The 24553-nt window shown below is 39.5% G+C and overlaps 1 protein-coding gene across 9 annotated transcripts in view; it reads right to left on the reverse strand.

Moving 5' to 3' along the window:
• The window catches only part of LOC119728719 (soluble scavenger receptor cysteine-rich domain-containing protein SSC5D-like), a 58198-nt gene that overhangs the window by 31755 nt on the left and 1890 nt on the right, over positions 1-24553 (reverse strand). For 7 of the 9 annotated variants that reach the window (XR_005271133.1, XR_005271132.1, XR_005271134.1 and 4 more), the window contains exon 2: positions 18170-18304. Coding sequence is in view for 6 of the 9 variants with exons in the window: in XM_038201059.1 (XP_038056987.1) it covers positions 18170-18304 (135 nt within the window). In the remaining 3 variants the exon portion in view is untranslated. Of the gene's footprint in view, positions 1-18169; positions 18305-21818; positions 22209-24553 lie in introns of those variants that run through there. The other 2 variants (XM_038201061.1, XM_038201060.1) reach the window with 2 other exon arrangements.

Here is a 24553-nt window from a genome sequence, read left to right on the forward strand (position 1 = left end):
ATTAAGGCAATGGGTTGCTCTGACAATAATTGTGGTGCTTAAACATGTATAGCAAAATTATTACAATTATACCCCGTTCATCAGGCCATGGGACCTAGCAGCAGCCGATATCGGTGCTCAATCGGTCTTCGACCCTCACAGATACCCATTTATACTCCTGGGTAGAGACAGGCAATAGTAGTTAAGTGTCTTACTTAAGGACACAAACACTGTGTTCCTGGCAGGATTCGAACCGACGCACCATCTTGTGAGTCAAACACCGTAACCACTGGACCATGGCGCTCTACAATATTAACAACCTTGAGGATGTGAGACAAATTTTTGTGTGCAAATCTTGTTGAACATGTCAAGTACCAATAACAACGAAAGGGACAATAATAACCCTCATACCAGGTAAGTATACATGTAGTAAGACATATAGAAAAATAACAGATTCGTTAACCAATATCATTGATGTACATTGTACATGTACATGATTTGTTACTCAATGCCAGCCATCAGGGCCAAGATATCCTGAAATGAATTGGCAGGCTTAAGACTCGGCGGAAGAATTCAAACTTCTCAAACAATGCTTGATCCTATGTATGCAGGGCAACGACAATTAGCCAGCCAGAAAAACAGGCAATAAAGATTACACCTTAATGCATCAGGCCTATACCACCTGTGGGCATATTCTGAAGACCAGTTAAGAATAAATGTAATGATAGTCATAACCAAGTATGAACAGGGAAAAAGTGCATTTAAGTCTTAAATGAAGATGGAAACATTGGCATTGAGGTAATGTATCGAACTGATTGTGGGATGGAATTTCAGATTCTTAGGCCAGCTATAAGTAAAAGCCTTAACTCCTGCTTTTTTTGCAGTGCTGAGAACATGTATGTCGCCCGGGGAGTGCAAGTGTCCTCTTGTTGGTTGTTGCAATGTCCAATGAACTCAACTGTGTGCTGGCATGCTGGGGATGATTTAGTGATAGCTGTGTACACCATAAACACCGTCTTATTATATGATGTGTTTCTTAACTGGGAGCCAATGAAGCTGCTTAATAGCAGAGATGAGTGAGCATATGTCTTGGAAGGGAAAAGATGACTCAGGCTACTCTATTTTTAATTTTCTGTAAATGGACCAGATTGGGGCCCAATTTGGCTCTGCTTACAGTTAGCAAAAATTCCCTGCTTACTACCGGTATAGCCGAAAATTAAATGTGTATTCATAAATACCTACTAGACAGTTTATGCATTCCAATTGGTCGAGAGCCTGTCACGTGGCCGGTCTTAAACGGATGATAAAGACATGGCTAGCTGGTCTTAAACGCTTTTCCAGTGTCACATGAAATTTGGACTCCTATGAAATCCCGTGCCTTTTAACGTTTCATTGGTTGAACGTTCAAATTCCTCCCGTATGCATGCGCAGTGTACTACCAGTGAATCAGTATTTCATGGTCTCAAATTCACACTTCACCAGCCCAGCTGCGTTTTGCGCGGCATCGCGCAGTACGCGTGACGCGCACGCCATGTGTCCCTATAAGGTAACGAGTTGTGGAGGGGCATTCCATATTAAAGTCAGAGGGGTGTTTCGTAAAACATGATGTAAAATTGTTGAACAAAATGGTTGGCAACGTCTAGTTTTTGACATTTTTAAAAATTATTTTGGACCGAAAAGGTATGTGTGTTCGGTCGGTATTAAACACTCTGTTTAAGACCAGTTTGAGTCTGGATGGGCGATAATTACCCTCGGCTTCGCCTCTGGTAATTATCGCCCATCCAGACTCAAACCGGTCTTAAACAGAGTGTTATAATACATGTACCTCCCAAACACACATTTATTCCCTCATTATAAATTAGGGTTGTCAGGGCAAAATTCCTTTAAACATGAGGTGCCAAAAACTTAACATGTAGCATCAAATCAAAACTCTTGGAAAATGGAACAATTAACTCCTTTTTGAAATGATCAGTAGTTAAGAAGATATCATTTATTTTGTGTAAACATAAATTATATGCCATGCAGTGAAGACATCAGCCCTATGCATTATTAGTGGCATTTGTGGCCCTGGAACGAGAATAATAAACAGCCGACTGCAATCGGCCGGGCCATGCATGTGATTGCACGTGAATGCACAAAAAAATCCAAACAAATGGTACTGAACACCAGTATAAAATTCAATCTCTGTGCAAAATGACGGATAATTCCGGCAAAAATAACACATTTTATAATAAATAAGACATGTAGAATTCATGTAATGACCACATAGTGGCTATATCACATTAAAAATTCTTTTTAAGTTTGCAATTTGCCTGGAACAGCCATCGACAATGTGTAAAGTCAAACAAGTCGATGACCCCTTCGAGTAGACAGGGAAACTCGTACACCAGCCTATTAGTATAATGCCAATAAACGTATAATGCCAATAAATATGGACCACCGGCGCGATAAGTAAGTGTTGCAGGACATTGGGGCGGAGCAAAGGTGGTCCTATTCATATACCGGTATCTGGGTCAACGTAGGCACATCACAGGTAGAGACTGTCCTGGAGGTGCATCATCCAACGAGGGAAGCCTATTGCGTTTGCTTCAAACAGCCTATCCCCTTCCCAAAGCACAGACTTGAGCATCAACAGAAAGGCTGTAGCCCTTATTATAACTTATATTTGGCATCAAGAAATGTTGATTTATTCGGTTGGGTATTGGGGCGAATTAGAATAAATGTACTTTAGCATTGATGTGGAAATGAGATATGGTAGAGTTGTTCAAAATGGGAAATTGCATGTACCTGTATACATGTTTGGTTTGAAGCTGAATCATTTCACGCTTGCGAGCAGCAATGGTAACACACAATTTTTAACACCAGTATATTTAGCAAAGTTTTGTTATTATTGCTACCCTAGCCTGAAGGAGTTATCTTGCAATTTTTAGATCAAGTATACGTTTCCATGTTTCCAAAAGTTTTTCTGGTTTTTTGTGTATCTGGCAGTCAACACAGTAATGGGATTAATATCAAGCGTTGTATGAAGAAACAACAGCTGTGACAGCTGTAAAGAAGAGTAAGAACTGATATACATTGTACATGCATGGTTTAACACTCTGTAAAACAAAAGGTTACAATGAGGAAACTAATACGAATATTGAATTTCTCACTCAAATATAAGGACATATGGAAAATGAAGACTCTTACGAATATACGATACATCTGTTTACTATGCTTACATTATATCTGTATAAGGTTTAAAATATTGAATGATTGTAAATAAACACTGGGCCGTCATGCCCGGTTGCTGCTGCACGCAGAAATATCAAAAATCAGGTTGATTTGTTTGTTTATTGTGTAGAATGGTGTAGAAATGATAAGTTCCACACTTAACTCTTTGGCTGCAAGTTCACCGTCTTCCCTTAAAGGGAATATACATCATTTGCTTTTGCTGTAATTTTCAGAAATGGATGGAATTGGGGGTTGGAAATATATAGCAAATATAGTTACACTGACTTTTTTGAGGTTTTGGGTTTGAAAATGCTATAAAAACCAAGAAAAACGATCATTTTCCTGTAGTCTGGTTCCCTGACTCCATATAAGAAGAATCAGAGCAGTTTACATACATTGGGGAATTGTAAGGTAAGGGAACCAGTGTAGCTGGCTCGTACCCGTTCATAGGTTTGTAATCGATTGCAAACAAGTGCGATGGTCAATTGGAGCCAGTATTTATAAAAAAAAGCCAGTTGTTTCCAACGCTGATCGGCCGATCAGCGTTGGAAATTGATACAAAAATACCACTTTTCTTAAAAATGACAGTATACCAGGTGCCATGATTTTACAGGATGCTTTACACTGTCATTCACTAACAGTCCAGCAAGGTATTTCAAAATGATTTGGTAGTTTTATTTTTTGATGTTTGCAAATGTTGTATTTTCCCTTTAACCATAAACCACTGGCGCAAACCCCTTACCAGTACACCAGTCACAAGTCACAAAGATTGAGTCCGAGTCACGAGTCACATTATTGGAAATACATTTTGGGGCAATAATAATAATAATAATAATAATACAGCATTTACATAGCGCAATATGAATCAAAGATTCCTCAAAGCGCTTAACAATAGAACAAGAAACAGTTAAATAAACTAGAGGTCTATGTCTGTTTGAAAACAGAACATAGGGCTTTTTCACATTTTACTCATGTTAATGTTTTGTTGGACCTTTTGCAGTCACTTTTTAGAGTGCTTTCAAGATACAGTTATAAGTTGTTCAAAATGCTTACAATAATTCCTAAAATATAATTTTATCACATGACGTCACATGCCCTGCAATGACGTCATCTTGAAAACCCTTCTCTATGCACATTTTGTCACTGTGATCTTGGTTTGAACCAAGTTTAAAGTCAATCCGATGAAAGGAAGTGTGCAATTTTGGAAGCAGAATATTATAAATATTAAAAAAAATCATAAAAAAATCAACCGATGCATACTAGTACATGTACATGTACCGTTATCTACCTACCCACCAAGTTTCATGACGATCAGATCTTTCCTTATATATGTGTTTTGAAAAATTTCATTTTTGATGACGTCATGATGACGTCACAAATTTTTCAAACTTTTGTGAAAATGCCTATTACCTAACAAACCAAATACAAAAAGAATTTTGAATTTTGCATGTTGCGTTCGTGAAATATGGCTTAGGCCTAATGGTCCAAAATTCAAAAATTCATATAAAATCGCATGATGACGTAATCATGATAAGGACAATGCATATGCTGACTTTGAACGATGTCGGACAAACGCCAGAAGTGCCACACAGAAACATTGTGTACAAAGTCTATGGGATTAACAATGGATTTCCTTTAACAAGGAAATAAAAATAACTAAATTTTAAAAAAATAGAAAGGCCGGGCCTGGAATTGTGTGGGGATGGGTGCTTGCCTCAATGGTTGGGCAGGCTCTTTAAGTTTGGACTACTGCAATATATGTTTATATGGGTTCAATCAAATTGAAGTCAGTGGGTTGACAAATATACATTAAATGTAACAATGAATGAGTCTGCTTTGCACAGACATTTTCTTGAGTGTTACTTTTCTTCAAGTTTCGAGTTTCGAGTTAAGTTTTCGAGTTTCGAGTTAAGTTTTCGAGTTTCGAGTTAAGTTTTCGAGTTTCGAGTTGACTTTTCGAGTTTCGAGTTGACTTTTCGAGTTTCGAGTTAAGTTTTCGAATTTCGAGTTGACTTTTCGAGTTTCGAGTTGACTTTTCGAGTTTCGAGTTAAGTTTTCGAGTTTCGAGTTAAGTTTTCGAGTTTCGAGTTGACTTTTCGAGTTTCGAGTTGACTTTTCGAGTTTCGAGTTAAGTTTTCGAATTTCGAGTTGACTTTTCGAGTTTCGAGTTGACTTTTCGAGTTTCGAGTTAAGTTTTCGAGTTTCGAGTTAAGTTTTCGAGTTTCGAGTTGACTTTTCGAGTTTCGAGTTGACTTTTCGAGTTTCGAGTTAAGTTTTCGAGTTTCGAGTTAAGTTTTCGAGTTTCGAGTTGACGTTTTGAGTTTCGAGTTGACTTTTCGAGTTTCGCGTTAAGTTTTTGAGTTTCGATTTGACTTTTCGAGTTTCAAGTTAAGTTTTCAAGTTTCGAGTTGACTTTTCAAGTTTCGAGTTGACTTTTCAAGTGTCAAGTTTCGAGTTAAGTTTTAGAGTCAGGGCCCTTGCAGTTTCTCCCATTCCATACACAGTTTACAATGTAAATTTACAATGTAAATTAGTGGCCCCAACACATTATTTTAACACTAAAATGTTACCCATTTTAAACATACATGTTGCTGCTTAATTTCATTTACTGTCCTATAAATGGAGAGGGGAAACTTTGAAGCTCCAATGTTCCTTCGTCCCCTCTCTTTGAGCGCACTGCAGTAACAGAATAGAAAAATCCCTAGTGGCCAAGCACCTGTGTTTGGAAAAGTGTTAATAGGTGTCAGCATGGAGCTATCTTTATTTATATTCTCACAAATCAGGGGAAAACTTAATCAGCATTCTTCAAGAATCTTACTATAAACAGAAAAAAAAGGCTTTCCTGACTTGCAAATATTAATTTTGCTTGTGACTAGGCCTAAAGAAACTGTCAATTTTTAATTATGAACTTTTAAAGGTCTCGCTAAACTGACAAACAGATTTAGCCATGTGTATGAACTCCATGGTGGAATATAAACACATTTTATCTTGTAATCAGTGTACAAGAGCCAGCTGCTTTGGGCATAAAGGAAAGTAGAGAGGTCAACATCCTTTCATAAAACTCAGTTTAGGGGAAATGAAGGATAAACTTGTAAAGTGTACAAAAATATATAACAATATTTGGATAATGTAACTTAAAAACTCTTACAATTTTAAAGCAAACTTGCACACTTTAGTTCATACAGTTATTTTTGTTATGCTGTGTGGTATTAAATAAAAGGTAATTAGGCCTACTTGTACAAAAATGCCCCCAAAAAGAAAGTTGACACTCATTAGAGGTGTCATAATTTTGAATGTGATTGGGGACATCATTTATACACCTGTGGGGAATCATATCAGCTGCATTTTGATACCTTGTTTGCTACCAAAGACTTTACATTTTTCAAGATTAACTACGGTTTGTGACAAATTATGCAGTTTGAAAAGTTGCAAATACGCGAGTTGAGTGGAAATTACTGTCTGACAATGTGACACTGCCCGAAACGAACGGCAAGGAATATCTATCACACAGTGCTTGCCTGCATGACAGCATGTGAAATCGAATAAACCCGCTTTGTATGGGCACTGTACAGTCCATACAATACAGGCATTTATTTTTGGTTACGCTGAGCAGTTTCTCCTAGCGTATCTCTTAAATTGCAACTTTTCAAACTGCACCATTGGTCTTAAAGTTAAACCGTTGTCATTCTTGGACCATTTGCTGTCTCTGGTAGCAAACGGGATATCAAAATCTGATAAAATTACACAAAGATGCTCTTTGATGTATAATAATACATGCTGACTTTTGTTACTCTTCATTGTATTGAATTAATAGCATGTAAGCATACAGCAAGGTATAATTAACTTGTATGCATTCCAATGAGCCTAATTGTGTGCTACATGTGCCCATGCACACCCAGATATGTGGTCCCTTATGTAACACTGCAGTTGCAAAATAGGTGCTGCTTAATTTTACGTCCTATTAATGGAGAGGGAAAACTTTGAAGCTTCTACTGTTCCTTCATCCTTTGAGCACACTGCAGTGCACAGAATAGAAAAATCCCTAAGGCATTTACCTAGTGGCCAAGCACTGTTGATTTCCAGTGTTTGGAAAATAATGTTGATCATGGAACTACATGTACACATACATGTACATGTATCTTATTTATACTCTCACAAGTCAGGTGAAAACTGAATTGGTGTTCTTCAAGAATCTCACTGTAAAACAAAAAAGGCCTTACTGAGTTGTGCAAATAAGCCTAGAAACTGTTATTTTGTTATTACGAAGATTTATTTGTCGTAATTGCTTATTTTAGCCATGTGTATGACTATTAACTCAGTAGTGGATAAACCATGCCTACGTACCTCCATGGGCAAATCTTGTAATCAGAGCTAGCTAGTACAAGAGCCAGCTGCTTTGGGCATTAAGTAGAGAGGTCAACTCAAAAATGGAGAAGTCAACTCGAAACTCGAAAAGTCAACTCGAAACTCAAAAACTTAACTCGAAACTCGAAAAGTCAACTCGAAACTCGAAAAGTCAACTCAAAACTCGAAAAGTCAACTCGAAACTCGAAAACTTAACTCGAACTCGAAAAGTGATGAGGCCAATCAAGATCTGCTTATGTTCGTCGACAATGAAATACCGTGTGGACAATGCCAGCCGCCCCCTCCGCCTCCACCTCCATCCCGTCCGAGAAGGCCAGAGAGACAAGAAAGAGACGGGCACATCAGGCTCACTACGGACGCTCTTTGGGTGGTACAGCGTGCCAAAGTCGAAGTAGTCCGCCTGGCCGTTTCCAGCCTCACGGGGGTGGGCGACGCAGATAGTTCACCTATCCAACTTACAAACCAAACGGCTCTTTTCAAAGCCACCAAAACTTCACAAAAGAGATTAGAGCTTTCATGTCTGATTAAAAAAAACTCCTATGTTCTATCCCTTTTACTTTTCTTCTACCTCTTCTCCTACTCTTTTACTATCACTTCTCCTTCCCCCTTGCAATCTACAAAAATATTGAAAGGCCTATTCTCCTTTGTTTGAAGAGTCTAAAAAGTACGATAGAACAATCCACTTATCTACTTGCGAGCATTCTATTGTCACTCATTTTGTTTAATTCCTCTCATAGAATAAATAGTGCGAGTCTGGACTAGCCCCTTTCCACAGTACAAGAATAAATAAAGATGACGGGCTGCTCCTCACTCCATCCATGTATTAAAACACAATGTCAGAAATCTAAATCTACACGCAATGATGGTAATTGAATTAAAGCCGAAACAACTTATCGCTTCCCTCCCCACCTTATGTCAACCTTCTTCACCCCCCCCCCCACGCCCGCCCGGCTGTTTCTTTTGCGCTTGATTTCACACGTCTTGCAGTGACTTTGCACCCCGTCTTGCACATGCGCTGTACCCCTTACCTCGTCCCAGCTCCCACATATAAGTTGCTGGCATGCCACTAAAACCAAAACCACAATCTCCACGCTCTCTTGCAGACCTCACTCAGTCAATACTTATTGAACACAAGTTTACATTGAGTCTGCGTGAGCATGGCGAGGAGACTTAATAAAAGCCAAAAAATAACAAAACGAATGCAGCCAAGAATAGATCTGTCCAATCTCGCCAAATAAGCAAAAAGCACAAGAAATGGGCGAAGACGATCTCTCTTGAGCTGAAAGCTAAACAGAGTATGCCCTATGTTAAGAATCTCTCGGACTCTCAGCTCTCTAACATTGAACTGATTGCTCTAGGCAGGGGTTTGAATTTTATACCCACCCCTAGAAAACCAAAAAGGTCCACCATCCTTCGCCATTCCCAATCATTTTTCAGAAAAATGAGATTAGGTCTAAAAATGGCAGGGAGAGTGAGACCTTCAAATTCGCATCCTTTCAAATTGCCCTCCACTTGGAATCCCCAACCTACCTTCAACCTTAATCTAGAATCATACATTGAAGGTACTTTGGAGGAATTATCCAAGTTGGAAATAAAAAATGTAAAATCTAACATATCAAAAGCGGAACGCATCGCTCTGACCGGCATTATGCAAAGACGAGACATAGTCATTAAACCATTCGATAAAGGCCGCGGTGTATGTGTTTTAAACAGACAAGACTATATACATGAGGGGCTACGACAATTATCAGGCCCACATTATGAAGAGATTGATAGGGATTTGACTGGGGAAACCGTGCAACAGGTCGCTCAAGCCATACGCAGACTTCACATTGATGGAGTAATATCCAAAAAAACATTTGAGTTTCTCAACCGTGACAACCACGACATCAAAACTCCTTGCCTCTACCTCTTACCGAAAGTTCACAAAGAAGCACCCAAAGAAACGCGGTTTGTGGGGAGGCCTATTATTAGTGGTTGCGGAGGTCCGACTCAATCAATTTCAAAATACATAGACTATTTTCTGCTTCCGATTGTCAAACAACAAAGCACATATACACGCGATTCCGGGCATGTGCTTGAAAAACTAAACAACGTGACATTGAAGCAGGATAGCCTATTGATCACATTGGATATTGTGTCCATGTATACGAATTGCCCACAAGATGAGGCAATTGAATCAGTCTGCGATGCACTTGAAGTTGCCGATAACAGTCTGTACGCAATACCCAAACCTACAAGAGAACACGCTCGCTGTCTCCTGGAACTTATCATGCATCGAAACATATTTGAATTCAATGGAAAGTTCTTCAGACAGAAAATTGGCGTGGCTATGGGAAGCGAATGCAGTCCAGAAATATGCGATATAACCCTGTTCAAATATGAACAAGAAATTATTCTCCCATACAATCCTTCAATTGTGAGTTACATGAGATACAGGGACGACGTCTTAATGATATTTAACGGTAACGAAGACCAAGCCGGTGACCTCGTCCATACTCTAAACCAAATTCATCCCACGCTCAAGTTCACGTCAGAGTAGGGCTGTGCCGAATATTCGGATATTCGGTTATTCGATCGATAAACGAATATTCGAATATTTATTTTCGAATAGGAATATTCGGTGGTGATATGCAATGAAATAAAAAGGTGAAAAAACTTTTTTTTTAACAACAAAAGTGTATTCTCAAAGTTAAGTTTCAAGTTGCTGCCAAAAAAACCCATAAAAGTAGCTTGTATATATGCCAAGCAATAATGCCATACATATATTACTTCTGCTTTGGGAGTGCTTGCAGTAAAGCCAACCCATTTTTTTAACGCCGGACTGCAACACCAATCGCTGATGCTTCCGACAAGATAAACAATATATTTTGTCTTTCATGTCTTCACAAAACACTTCCTGACACCTTTTCATATCAAACTTCTAGCATGAGTAGTAACGTTTCCGTTGTCCGTATTTTTGTTTGTTGTTGTCCTACTTACAATCCCTACTTTCAAAAGAAAACCGCCGCTGTTTTTCCCCGATGCGATCCTGGCAAGTTTCCCCGCGCGTTGGTGTTACATGTACATGTGTGCAGCATAGGAAAATGCAGCGTGGCAATGGAGAGGAGCACGTGTTAATTTGCCCACGTGCGCAGTGGGAGGGGCTTACTGGATCGGCTATTGACATCGCGAAAATGGCATGCCAACATCGATGTAGAAGACCTCTGCAATCTCATGCAAAGAACTTGATTTCTTTTTTCTGTGTGGGCCTTTGTATTTTCCGTTTTCATGTACTTATTTTAAGGGACGTACTGCTCGCACAGGGTCGCACAAGAAGCGGAACATTACACTGATACAGCGAAGCCAATTCCCCCCAAAGTTTTCCATCGCCTGTTCAATCGTGTCGAATGCACGTGGTTATAGGGAATCGCCTTGCACGCAGTATGCTGCTCACAGCACGTGGCGGTGTTGTAGAAAACTTGTCATGAACCCCATCATTACATTAAAACGTTTTGAAAACCTTGGTTCATTTACGTTACGGACTCTGGGATTTTTCTAAAAGAATTTCTTGTTTACTTTTAGGGGTAAATTTATTATGGCTGTTAGATGTTCGCCCCAATGCCTCCGTAATTATATACATGTACATGTACAAAATAATCTAGTTCTCTCAACTGATCAGAGCACCCTTTTATCGAACACATTTTCGTTCGCTGTCCGTCAGCTTTGTTCGCTGGGTTAGTCTGCTAATTGCACCCAATATTTGCACAAATAAAACATACATAAACACTTCAAAAACTAGTTCAGCAATTATACTTTCAGTAATAATAGCGGGAACCTCTGGCTTATGTCCTCCAAGTGGAGCAAAACGCAAGAAAAAGGGCAGACAACAGAGAGGATTTCAAACTCAAAAGAGCTCTCATTTATTTCGCCAGACAGACTTTGCGGTCAACTCACCGCACCGTGCCCCTGATTCCCAGCATAGAAAACCACAGCTAGACAAAATGTATCAAAATGTTGCAAGTTGGAATATCCAAACCTTTTAGTGGCCTATTTGTTAGAAAGTTATCTCCAGAGCACGCACTTAGCCAGACAAAAGAACCGGGTCAGCGCACCTGTGCCCTAATTAGCCCGCCAACAATGCGCCCGCCGGAGCTCGGCTGGCGATTTTTTTTTTTTTTTGCTGAAATGTCACCTTCGTGTTTTGGATACACGGCTTATAATACATCCCCTGTGGGCAAACAAGGAAATACTGCTTTGCACGTGTCAAGCTAAGGCGTGTGTATGCCGCGCCCACGCCCATTATTTGCATAAACTTAAATATGCATTTACAATTCAAAGACCCATATTTCATTGAATAAAGATATTAAATATCATAGGTTTTTTTCTTGGAGTTTTTGGTTGTTGAGAATAAGTTTATTTAAAATGATATAAAATCATTTCCTCAATTCTTGGTGACAAAAGTGCGAGTTATTATTATAAAAGTGATTTTTTTATCATCAATACTGTGACTAGGAAGTACACCGTTTTGTAGACTTCAAGAAGCTTCCAGTAATAGATATGCTCGGTTCCTGTTTGCGAGTTAAGGGTTGGAGAGTCACAATAGCTGACGCCACCCGCCGTGTTTGGGGTTCACGGCTTAATACGTCCCCCATGCAAACAAGGAATCCGTCACTCTAGCTTCTCTGGTTATTGTTAATCTTTAAATTACTGACGACTGAAGAACAACTGATTGTTGTCAAATACCTGACTTACCTGTGAAGAAATCATGCATGACGTGCGCACGTACGTTGACTACATGTTCATGTATGGCATATTTTTGCTTTTGAGGTAATTTGGAATGGCCAAATAACCGAATATTCGAATATTCGATCGATTGGAAGGTCGAATATTCAATTATTCGAATTGACTCAGCCCTACGTCAGAGATTTCAAACAGTCAAGTCACCTTCCTCGACCTTGTCATCTACAAAGGCGAACGGTTCAAAAAAGAAGGGAAACTGGATAATCGAGTAGCAACCAAAAAAACTGATACCTTTCAGTATCTTGCTCGAGATTCTGCCCACCCTGAGTCAGTGTTTGGCGGTTTGATTAAGGGAGAAATAATGAGATATGACCGTATATGCACACACTCAAAAGAATTTAAGGAGAAGGTTGAATTCTTCAAAGACAAACTACAAAAACGCGGATACAACCAAGAAGATTTAGCCCTTCTTCCCCAAAAAGGCGAAACTCGCGTGAACTCTAAAAAGCGTGCAAAAACCGAAAAGAATATCCCGCTGGTCTTTGTTTTACCCTACAACCCACAAATTAAACACCCAGCTCTTAAGCAGGCCCTTCTGAAACACTGGAATCTGATCAGCGATAATGACTTTCTTAGTTCACTCTTTGCGACCCAACCCATCCTGGCATACAAACGACAAAAAAACATAAAAGATGGCCTGGTCCGATCAAGGATTAACCCATCTCCACCATCCAACCAAGAAAAAAACTTGGATGAGGAGAACGTTCAAATCCTTTTGGAACTTCTTGAAGAACAGAACTAACATAATGGTCATTTAGGCATGGATTTCGAAATAAAAATTAAAAATAAGGAATCCACTTAGTCTGATCATTACAAGAAAAGCTAACGCGTAAAATATTCTTTACCATCATTAGCAATAAAGTAAATACGTACAAAAGAATTAAACAAAGGGTGACTGATGAAGTGCGTAAAAAGGGCACAGAAAATATGCTCTGTTTCCCCCGACACACAAAAAAGAAAAACAGGTGGGACGGCATATTATCACCGGTATAAATCAAAACATTAAGTGAACTAGAAACAAAAACCACATGTACACAAACCAGTCCTTGCATCGCCTAAACACCGGATGAGTTTTTTTGAAACTCCCGCTCTCCGGTTATCACCAATCTAATGGGCCCGCTGGCAAGGTATGTGTTGACAAGCTATAACCCACCCATCACGGCAACCCAGCAGTGGAACTGATTTTACTCCCTATATGCGTATTGAATTTCCAAAAAAGGAAAAAAAACCTTAACAAATACGCTCTAGGCAGTTTAGTCATATAACTACACAGGTATCCATACCAGTGCTTGTAAGTCTTAAATAAACGAAAATCTTCCCTAGCTGGTTGCAAACACAATGTTTTTCAAAAAAAAGATTCATCAGCTCGCAGAGCCCCTCGTACTCCAATGTTCTCATACATCCCATAAAAAGAAAAGAATGAGGAACGGCCCTGCTGATGCTGATAGCAAATCCCATCCCCCTCCCATGTTTTAAACCCTAATTCACGGCGGCAACTTTCTTGGAATGACCTTGGAACTTTCCAACAAGTTATTAATATCAACAGATTATTCCCTGAATTTTGCTTGCACAAAACCGGTTCTTCCTTGCTATTTTCCTAGCCAGAAAACCACTTCTTTTTAAGAAAACACAAGTCAGATAAAAACTTAACTATTAAACACATTGATATCCCCTCCCCCGACCACCCGGTCGGCGGTCGAAGAGGCGTGCATTTGTATCTTTGGAATCGAACCTAGACTCCAAATGATCCATGTCAGCGGACAAAAACACTACGTTATTAAGTCACATGTGGAGTAGGAGACCAATCAAATTACCATACGGCTGCGCATCCAATGCATGACTATTAACAAATCTCCTGCCTATCGCACTCTGTATACGAAACCTCAGATTAAGTCAGGGTTTGAGACATACAACAAGAATGGTATAAAAGCGATAGTTTGAGACTTACAGCCTCATATCTCCAGACAAGCTCCAAACATAAGATGGACAATCTATTAGATCTCGTCTGCCTTCCCACCCCCGGCTCAAGAAACGATGAGAAAACACAAGTCTGATAAAAACTTAAATGCATGGTGGCGGCCAAACTCCATTCCATATAACTTAAAATGTAGTGGCGACATGTATGATTACGCCTCTTCCTATTAAACACAAAACTTAACTCGAAATTTGAAAAGTCAACTCGAAACTCGAAAGGCAACTCAAAACTCGAAAAGTCAACTCGAAACTCGAAAACTTAACTCGAAACTCGAAAAGTCAACTCGAAGCTGGAAAACTCAACTCGAAACTCGAAAAGTTCACTCGAAACTCGAAAAGTCAACTCGAAACTCGAAAAGTCAACTCGAAACTCGAAAAGTTAACTCGAAACTCGAAAAGTCAACTCGAAACTCGAAAAGTCAACTCGAAACTCGAAAAGTCAACTCGAAACTCGAAAAGTCAACTCGAAACTCGAAAACTTAACTCGAAACTCGAAAAACAAACTTGAAACTCGCAAACTTAACTCGAAACTCGAAAAGTCAACTCGAAACTCGAAAAGTCAACTCGAAACTCGAAAAAGTCAACTCGAAACTCGAAAACTTAACTCGAAACTCGAAAACTTAACTCGAAACTCAAAAAACAAACTTGAAACTCGCAAACTTAACTCGAAACTCGAAAAGTCAACTCGAAACTCGAAAAGTCAACTCGAAACTCGAAAAAGTCAACTCGAAACTCGAAAACTTAACTCGAAACTCGAAAAACCAACTTGAAACTGGAAAAGTCAACTCGAAACTGGAAAAGTCCACTCGAAACTTGAAATGTCAACTCGAAACCCGAAACTCAAAAATTCGACTCGAAACTCGAAAACTTAACTCGAAACTCGAAAAGTCAACTCGAAACTCGAAAACTTAACTCGAAACTCGAAAACTTAACTCGAAACTCGAAACTCGAAGAAAAGAAACCCTCTATTTTCTTCTGGTTCATGAGGAGTTTAATGTAATAAAATATTGGTAATATGGATTGTTCAGTACCCCCAAACAGTCATAACCTCAGAATGTGACTGATATATCCATAAATGCCTTGAGGCTTGACCAATGGGTGCCTTTTCAGCTATTTATTTTATGATGATTGCTGCATAAACCCCAAAGAATTGTTTTAACTCGTTAAATTAAATTGTATCTTTTGTGACAGCTCAAGTTACACAATAACTTCAGGTGGCAGTTTCACTATATAATGCACATATGCCTCACCACTCGATACATGTATGTGGTATTAGACCCTCAGGTACAAATAAAAATGGCAGCATCAAGCATATGTTTCCAAGGTGTCGTGTTCACCAATTTGTTATCTTTTCCCCAATGAGCTGCGATGGAAATGACCCCTCTCCGATGTACAGTAAACAACCATCAAACGCTGGTCAAAGGGAACTATATGAAGTACCCATCAGTATTGGAACGCTGGTGGAGAAAGCAGGGATTGTGAAGTTCTACCGAGGTGCATATTATACAGGCCTATTTCTTCAACTTATTTAAACAGTCCTGAATCTTTCAATGTCAATATAATTTTACAAACACCCCTTGAAACACACTGCATGAAGTTTATAGTCTTAAGCACAAATTTACTGTTTGAATCGTTACTGTTTAAACAGTCTGATTTTATGTCTGGATATGCTATGATTATATCTGTTATGTTTACAGTTATCATCACCAGTCATTTATTTTGTGCTTTTCCATTCAGATAAAAAGTCTTGTGTGGAAAGTACAGTGAAAAAGGTATAGCCTCACCAAAACAATTGGGTATTAGCCCTACACTTGCTCTTACCGTAGACGCAATGGATGGTCCAATAATAATTGCAACTTTCTATTAAAGGCATTACTGTCAGAAAAGGCATTACTGCAGACCAAAGGCTATAATAGTCAGAAATTGTATCATCTTCTGAAGGGTGATTATGTTGCACTTAGCGAGAACAGAATTCGACTCATTATCATGAGTTAGAAAAGACTGAAATTTACCAACAATCACACAACTCGATTCACCAACAATGTTGATTTGTGTTAGGCCTATACCAGCTTTATTTTGAAGACGTTGAGCTATAATTTACATTTGTGCTTATTATTATTAGTTTTATATGCAAATTTAGGAACCATGGGTTGTAATATAGCATAAAATTGTTCGGTTTTCGGCAAAGTTGTACACAAAATCTCCTTACCCATTTAAGGTTAATAACAATTTTGCTTGGTTGTCCAAAAAGTTTACATTGTTTTTTTTTTAGTTAGCAAATTTAGCCAGTAGAAAGAATGTTGTTTTTAAACGTGCATTTTAAATATGTGCATTTCAAATTTTGCTCAATTTGCTAAAATTGCCATGACGTGTTTGTATTTCTTGAGACTGGTATACATTGTGTTAAGTTGATCTGCTCTGCAAGACTGGGCATTACATCTAATATGCAAAATTTTAAAAGTTAGTCATAAAAAAATGTTGGATTGTTCTCATCACAAGCTTCATTTGGATGTGCACCCTGTAAAATTTAGCATCAAATCATTGTTTTGGGTGGGGTTTTTTTAGAGACAACCAATTAATTACAGCAATAAAACACTGAAATTGTTCGTCAGTTGAAAAAATTAAAGTAATTTCTTGAATTACACAGGGAGAGCAACTTCTGTAATAATATAGGTTTTCCCAGCCAATTTCTGCAAAAACACATTCATTTTCAATAGAGAGACATTCAGATTGGAGCAGATTTTTCAGTTTTCGTTCATACTGGGGTTTCTTCTTCTCTGTTGCATTCAATGTTGTTTTCATGCACACCATGATTTTCGTTTTGCCATTCAGGTTCGTTTCATTTATAGGCATTCAAGACTACATTTTCACCACTGCTATTCAAGTGTAATTTCTAATGTCACTTTCCAATTGATGCAATCAGAGTAAAAGTCTTTGAAGAGTACAGGATCTTATATTGGCATGAGGTATTCTGTTGCGTTTAGAGTCAATCTGAGTGTTCAATATGGATTATTCGAGTAGGGATTTCTATCTTTCTTTCACTGAATGATATTCTTGTTCCATAATCATAGTCTTGATTTGAATAATTCCTCTGTATCATTATTCTGTTATTTGTGTTTATGCCTGTCTCTCTGAGACATATGAAACCAAGGCAGGATTTTTGTTCTGGCTTTTTTGGATTTTTGTTCTGGCTTTTTTTTTATTGTGATTGTGTGTACACTGTACAGGTACTGTTAATTATTTCAGTGTGTAATAATATGGACAACTTCAAGTTAAAAGTTGACGAAGATTTGAAGAAACAAATGTAGGGTCAATGTTATAGCATTATACATGAATAACTAAATACAAATCAAGTAACACATACCACAGAAACAGATTTAAATGCGACATGTGAAAATGTTTGCCAAAATGTCTGCTTACATTGAATTCTTGATCAATTTCTTTCTAGGCCCTTTGACAAATTTGAATGAACGGAACATGTATCGAAAGACTGTTCAAATAATGAAACTGAATGACTCCTTTTGATGTTTAAAAGCTCAAGGCAGCATTCGATTTAAAAGCAAATTTGAAATGGCTTTCGTGTTAATAATCTGAATGATTTCTTTTTAAGAAAATTGGGAAAACCTATACGTGCACATGTTTGTTTACAATGTATGCATAGGTTTGTCTATGGTGTAAATAGAGGATTTTCTACTGTTCTTTATCATCGATCTTTTACTTCTCCCACTGGTTTTGTACACGTCTTTGATTGGACTCCTGTCCTCAATTACTCAATGCTACTCCTCATGTATGTCCTCGATTTTACATTATAAACATGTGCATGTTTGTGTGTATACTCCAGATAATATTAACGTACCTAGTTGCCTGCAAGCAGTAGATGCATCCTCATGTGTCCATCCGTCGTAACACACTGTCCTCCAAGCCCCAGCATGCTGTATCATCAATTTGCCTTCAAAGGTTCGATCACTTCCAACCAGTTGAAGGTCATTCTCTACATGTATAAATACAAAAAAAGGTCATTGTGATGTTGAAAGGGCACATTGAGCACTGCAACAGATCAGCAGTGTTGCAAAGGTGTTTTTTTTCCCACCAGTCGCCTGGCCTCCGTAAAATCAAAAAGCGGGAAAAGGGTGGGGAGGGGGGGGGGGGGGGTTAAGAAGGACTCCATGCATGGACATCAGTTTCCTATGAAGACGCAGTTCAAACCGGATGATCATGGGTACTATTGGACAATAGGTGACACTCTTCATGCATGGTGGCACAACGATCACAGGATGCTTAAAACCACAGGACTCATTTGCAGCCAGCCAAAACGTAACTGACGAAATTATTGTTGAAAAGCAAACTCGGTCCAAAGATAGTATTGGGACTAAACACCCTGTGAAATTATTCGTTCTGGCAAGTTTCCATTTTGAAGAAAAAAATGAAAGAAGGCAATTCCAATGATGCGTCTTAAGTCGCATAGTAGTTTGTTTTTAATTCAGCGAGGTACGCGCAAGCGATCCATTGGATACCCATTTTCATTGTTGTCCCATTGGATGCCTACTATCATCCACCACATTGCCTTCGGCTCGGGTAATTATCAGCACCCAGACACCAAGCGGTCTTAAACAGAGTGATTAAAACCTCCAAAAGCACACATTAATCCCTTAATATTTATCCAGAAAGTAATCATTAATAAATATTCATTTAAATACCTAAGACAGTTTACCCATTCGAGAGCCCGTCACGTGGCCGGTCTTAAATGCATGATAAAGACATGGCTGGCTGGTCTTAATCTGGACTCCTATGAAATCCAGTGCCTTTTACCATTTTATTGAATATTGGTTGAACGTTCTTCACAATCCTCACGTACCAGCAGTATTTCACAGTCCATTCACAACACACTCACCACAGCTGCATCTGCGTGTCATCCCGCAGTACGCGCGGCGCAAGGCAATCTCCATCATGTCCATAACTGAGTTGTTAACATCTTACTCGCGAGCTGGACACTCCATTATGCATTGATCTCCATTAGTGAGATCAATGCCATTATAATAGCTAGAGGGGTCCCTCGTTGGAAAAGTTTTATTTTTGACTTGCTTCGAATTTTTTTTTACCGAAACAGTATTCATCAATTCGCCTCGGATAATTATCAGCATTCCAGACTCCATCCATAGTGTTTAACACCTCCCAAGCACACATGTATTCCCTTATTCTAAAATTTCCACATCATGGTAAGTATTGTCTTTATTATTTTGAACGTTCCGGTGCTTTCACTTTCAACCGTTCTATTATCCATCTCCTTGAAATGTGAAATCTTTGATGCTTTTTTCTGCCTTGTAGAACAATTTGAGAATATAATTTAAGAACTTTACCGATCCATTTTTTTTAGATGGTGGATATTTTGCCAGAGGTAATGACAGCAAACTAACATTTACTAAAGGTTTGCCGGCGGCAATCCATATCAACAGAGGGCGCTGTACTCTTTAAGATAGGGCTGAATTATAACATGTATTAAATTCCTACCAAAAGTTGTGAAGCACGTTTGGTGTAGTGGTTAAGCAAATGCTCTAGTAAGCGGGATGACTCGGGTTCGATTCCGAACGTAGCACATTTTTAATGTTTTTTTCCTCATCCCCAAATAAATAAGAATATTCTTCTTTTATTATTTTAACATGTCTCAAACATTTTTTTGCAGAGTATTACATTTTCTTTTTCAGATTTGTGGCTCTGGAGGATTTTTTTTAAAAGGGAAATTAAGTCCGAAATTATAAAATGGTCTGAATCCCATCTTGTGAATACGAAGTTACAACGATAATTTTGGCATGGAGCCAGACTAAAGTTTGTCACCGGAAAATGTTGAAGTACAAAAAAACAGTAACTGCGCATGTTCAGTGCATATCCGGCAAACTAACGTTTACTAAAGGTTTGCCGTCTCCGGCAAAATATACACTGCCTTTTTTTATTTTTGGACCCACTGTAACATTAGTCAGAAGCCTAGCTGAATTGGGGTGGGGATGGGGGTGGGGATGGGGGTGGGGATGGGGGTGGGGGTGATGCAACCTAGTCCGAAAATTTGGGACTCTCAAATACTGTGTATGAGAGTCCCAAAACTTAAGGTATTCAAAACATGCAAAACAAGAAAATAGACTGGCACCTAAAACAACCAGTCGAACTTCAGTACTGCATCAATCAACCATGCCAAAAGAATTTAAGAAACATGTGGCATGAAGCGGGAACATGTCTCAATTTACTACACATTTCTCCATAGTCAAGCCACCAGACTATTGACATGTACCAGTCTAGTATTTAGCCCCATTTTGAAATCAGTTGACTTCCCTCTCATGTGTAAAATATTGAAGAAATGTCTCCTTTAAAAATTGAATTTGGTCTGCAAACTTGGTTGGTGAAATACTGAGGACATTTTCTTTGCCCCAGTGAAATTTTGGAGAAATTTGCTGGCTAAATTGTGAGTAAAGTGGGCCTGATTTAGTTTTGCACGTTTCAGAGCACTCTAGAGCCCTGTCTGGATGTAGCTGGAGTTACCCAGCCCTGAGTTTTATCATTGGGTTGTCATCTAGGGCTGGAGCGTATTTTTCTCGTAACTTGTAGTATATTTAAAAAAATTTGGAAAATGTTCAATTTTGTCCCCGTTACACACTAATTGCAACTGCAACTCACCCCAAACTTGCCTGGAATAACCATTACACAGGTCCTTGAAGTAAAAAACGATCCACGATGAAGATTCAGCCTACAATTGCAGTGAAAACAGGAGGAATAACCGCTAACTTGACAACCTTGCTGGATTGGCCAGGACCGCAATTGGTTTGTGCACAAAAAAAATTGTGTACAATGAATGGCGGTCGATTAACAGGCACAGAGAGCGATAGCTGTCAACTACTCGTTTTTGCCGGCTGCGCTGGCTGTTGGCGCATGACGTCACGCGGAAGCGTAACACCCGATGACTGTTTCATGCACTAATATAAGGTTTACCACTCGCATCACAGCTTTGGTACTGGAACCGCAACCAATAGTGCATGAAACAGTCATCGGGTGTTACACTTCCGCGTGACGTCATGCGCCAACAGCCAGCGCAGCCGGCAAAACCGAGTAGTTGACAGTGATCGCTCTCTGTGCCTGTTAATCGACCGCCATTCATTGTACACAATTTTTATTGTGCACAAACCAATTGCGGTCCTGGCCAATCCAGCAAGGTTGTCAAGTTAGCGGTTATTCCTCCTGTTTTCACTGCAATTGTAGGCTGAATCTTCATCATGGATCATTTTACTTCAAGGACCTGTTATTCCAGGCAAGTTTGGGGTGAGTTGCAGTTGCAATTAGTGTGTAACGGGGACAAAATTGAACATTTTCCAAAAAAATTTGAATATACTAGTACAAGTTACGAGAAAAATACACTCCAGCCCTAGATGACAACCCAATGATAAAACTCAGGGCTGGGTAACTCCAGCTAGTCTGGATGCAACCCTACAGCCTCAAACAAGATTTATTACTGGTAAACTTGCATTGTTGCAACTTGTCCCATTGGATGCCCATTATCATCCACTAAGACCTGCTTGAGTATACCCTGCTGTGCCCCTCAGTGGCGACGATGTTGCCATCCGGCCGGCGGCCACGTCTGGGTTGAAGAACACAGTTGCTGTCCTCATCCTTCCAGTGTGGTGACGTCTCCTAATTAGGTTGGGTCGCAATGCGCACCAACTTTTTTTGTTATTGATTCTTGTCTACCCTGGGTAAAATCAGATCTGATCAAGCCCGTCTACTCAACCAAGAGTCCAAGAACAATAAGTGGTGTCGATGAATAGATTTCGCTTTTCATTCAAGTAAAGATTCAATGAACTTTCTCCTAATGCAAATCTCCAAGCAAACCATCGCGCCAATGAGAGAAACGGGCTATAAAACTGGGCAACAGAGGGCGCTATTTAGGAAAATTTGACAGACAAGTACAAGTCCGCATCTAAAGCTGCGCTATATTCGGTCTTCGCATCAAAGTCGGCACAGTCTATAGTCCCCGTATTGTTTCTTCGCGTAACGTACTCTAACATGAATATTGATCACGCTGTGTGGATGGATGACTGCTGGTACCATCTTCCAACATAGGGGCGCTCTTCAAAACCGAGCATTGTATCGTAACTACATGTACGCATTATTTGCCCATTTTTTAGGGCGCATTGCGTTCGTTTTGGGGCTTGGTTTTCATATTTCCTCGTATACCATTTTGTGAAATGGTTACTTACAATTAATAGCCGGATACTTTTTAGGGCCATTTTTTTTTAATCTCGAGGGGACACTTTTATGCTCGAGAGGCACATTTATGTCCGCAAAAGGGGCACTTGGGAAAATCGGGGGGGGGGGGGGGCAACTGCCCCCCCCCCCGGTTCCGCCGCCCCTGCCACCGTGCATAGCTGTTGCACCTCGACGAAAGCCGTTCGATAGCAATGGTGTGACGTCATTGTTATTTTCTTGTAAACATCGAACTAGAATGATCATGATCATCATACGATGTGTGCTGCAAATAAAACACACCGCAGACGGTCCATGATCCAGAAAACTATATTGTTACCGCTATCGCCGACGCGTGGTTGCCACGGGTTGCATGCAACAATATTATTTGATTATTGAAAATACAATTATCAACAAACGCAACAAAAGACTTCCTAAACATAACTTTTTCTTTGGTAATGAGGGTGTAACTAAGGGCGACTTTTGGGGGGAAATATGTTGCCAACCTACAACCACGGCTTCATTTTATGCGCTTATTGCGGCAGCCAAATGGCGTCCAATGTTAACAAACAACCCAAGGGCTAGCTAGCGGTATCTGTTTAGAAACAGATATGTAGTATCGCTATTCAGGGATTATGTTAACCCTGTAATGGGTTAACTCGAAAGGAAATAGCGTGATTTATAAGGAGGGAGTGTGACTTCTGGCCGATGAACTCAATTGCAGGTACCATAACTTTGAATAACATTTCTGCATTGTCATCAAGACTCGACGATCCAATACCAATGCTTAACTGAAATTAATTTAGCATGTACCGTGCAAATTATACAATGTACATTTTGTATACTTTTTGTAAAGAACTTCGTGAACGTAATCCTACGAAGCGCAAGCGGATGGCTGCTCATGCATGCTTGGTCAGTTGACGCATGCGCCGTATACAGAAAAACTCTTGTTGTTGGCAGTAGTGCAAAACAGTCTCATAAGACGCATCGATCCCATGTTTTGGAATATAATTTTTTTTTCATTGAAGACACGAGTCATAGTTTGGTGTTCGTTTGGACACCATCAAAATGGTTGGTTCATGGAGGACAAATTTGCCGAACGATAAACATTCAAGGTCCGATATTGAAGACCTTCGTCAAGCAAGCCTTTGTAGAAAAGTTCCTAAAATGTCTTCTGAGACGCTCGAGCATACGGGATTTAGGGCCCCGACTTTCGTTGCCCAATGCCAACGTCCACGCAGATCATAACTGCTTGATTGTATGCAGATGATTTAGCCGCCGATCTGTCCATATCTGAAACCTGGCGTAAACTTCTTTCACTGCGCTTCTGTCCCGAGTACTAGAGACTGAAGACCGAATGGTGCTCCGAGTATATTTTTGTCGATTCTTGATCTTCCTGAGTCCATCACTCCACGATGACATGCTCCTGGGCTGAAAGCCATGGTCATTAGCAACTACATGTATACAAATCCTCTTGCATTTGGGGAAACCATTATGAAAACAGTGGCGTATCCAGCACCAGTGGCGTATCCAGTGATGTCAGTTGCGTGGGTTAAATTTGGTTCATGGTATCAAACGTTCATTTTCTGCACGTAGAAAGTCGGAAATTTGGTTTGGTCGTACAGGCTGTTGTTCGTTTATTTCTGAGATATATTCGTTTATTTCTGAGTTGTTCGTTTATTTTTGTGGTTTTGTTTTATTTTTGTTTGTTTTTTTGTCTTTTTTTGCCCTAATGGCTGCCCATACTTTTGCTAGTAGAAACAAAACAAAAATCCAACTTTTGGACAATGAAAAATGAAAATTCAGAAAGAGGACTCCATTTCAACCATAATTCTACTTATGTTCTAGCAGATTTTAGTTTTAGAAAATGAGCCGTCCATTTTCGGTTCTCCATGCATAACATCCGTAGTTATCCGTCATCTTCCTTGGGTATTCCTGGAGGGGCTACGGAACTTTTCAACTGTTAAAAACTTCCGTGGTGAAACGTCATGAAAATCAATACGTAGTGCACCCGGCA

Source organism: Patiria miniata, unplaced genomic scaffold, assembly GCF_015706575.1.
Source record: "Patiria miniata isolate m_02_andy unplaced genomic scaffold, ASM1570657v1 HiC_scaffold_20, whole genome shotgun sequence".
Classification (NCBI taxonomy): domain Eukaryota; kingdom Metazoa; phylum Echinodermata; class Asteroidea; order Valvatida; family Asterinidae; genus Patiria; species Patiria miniata.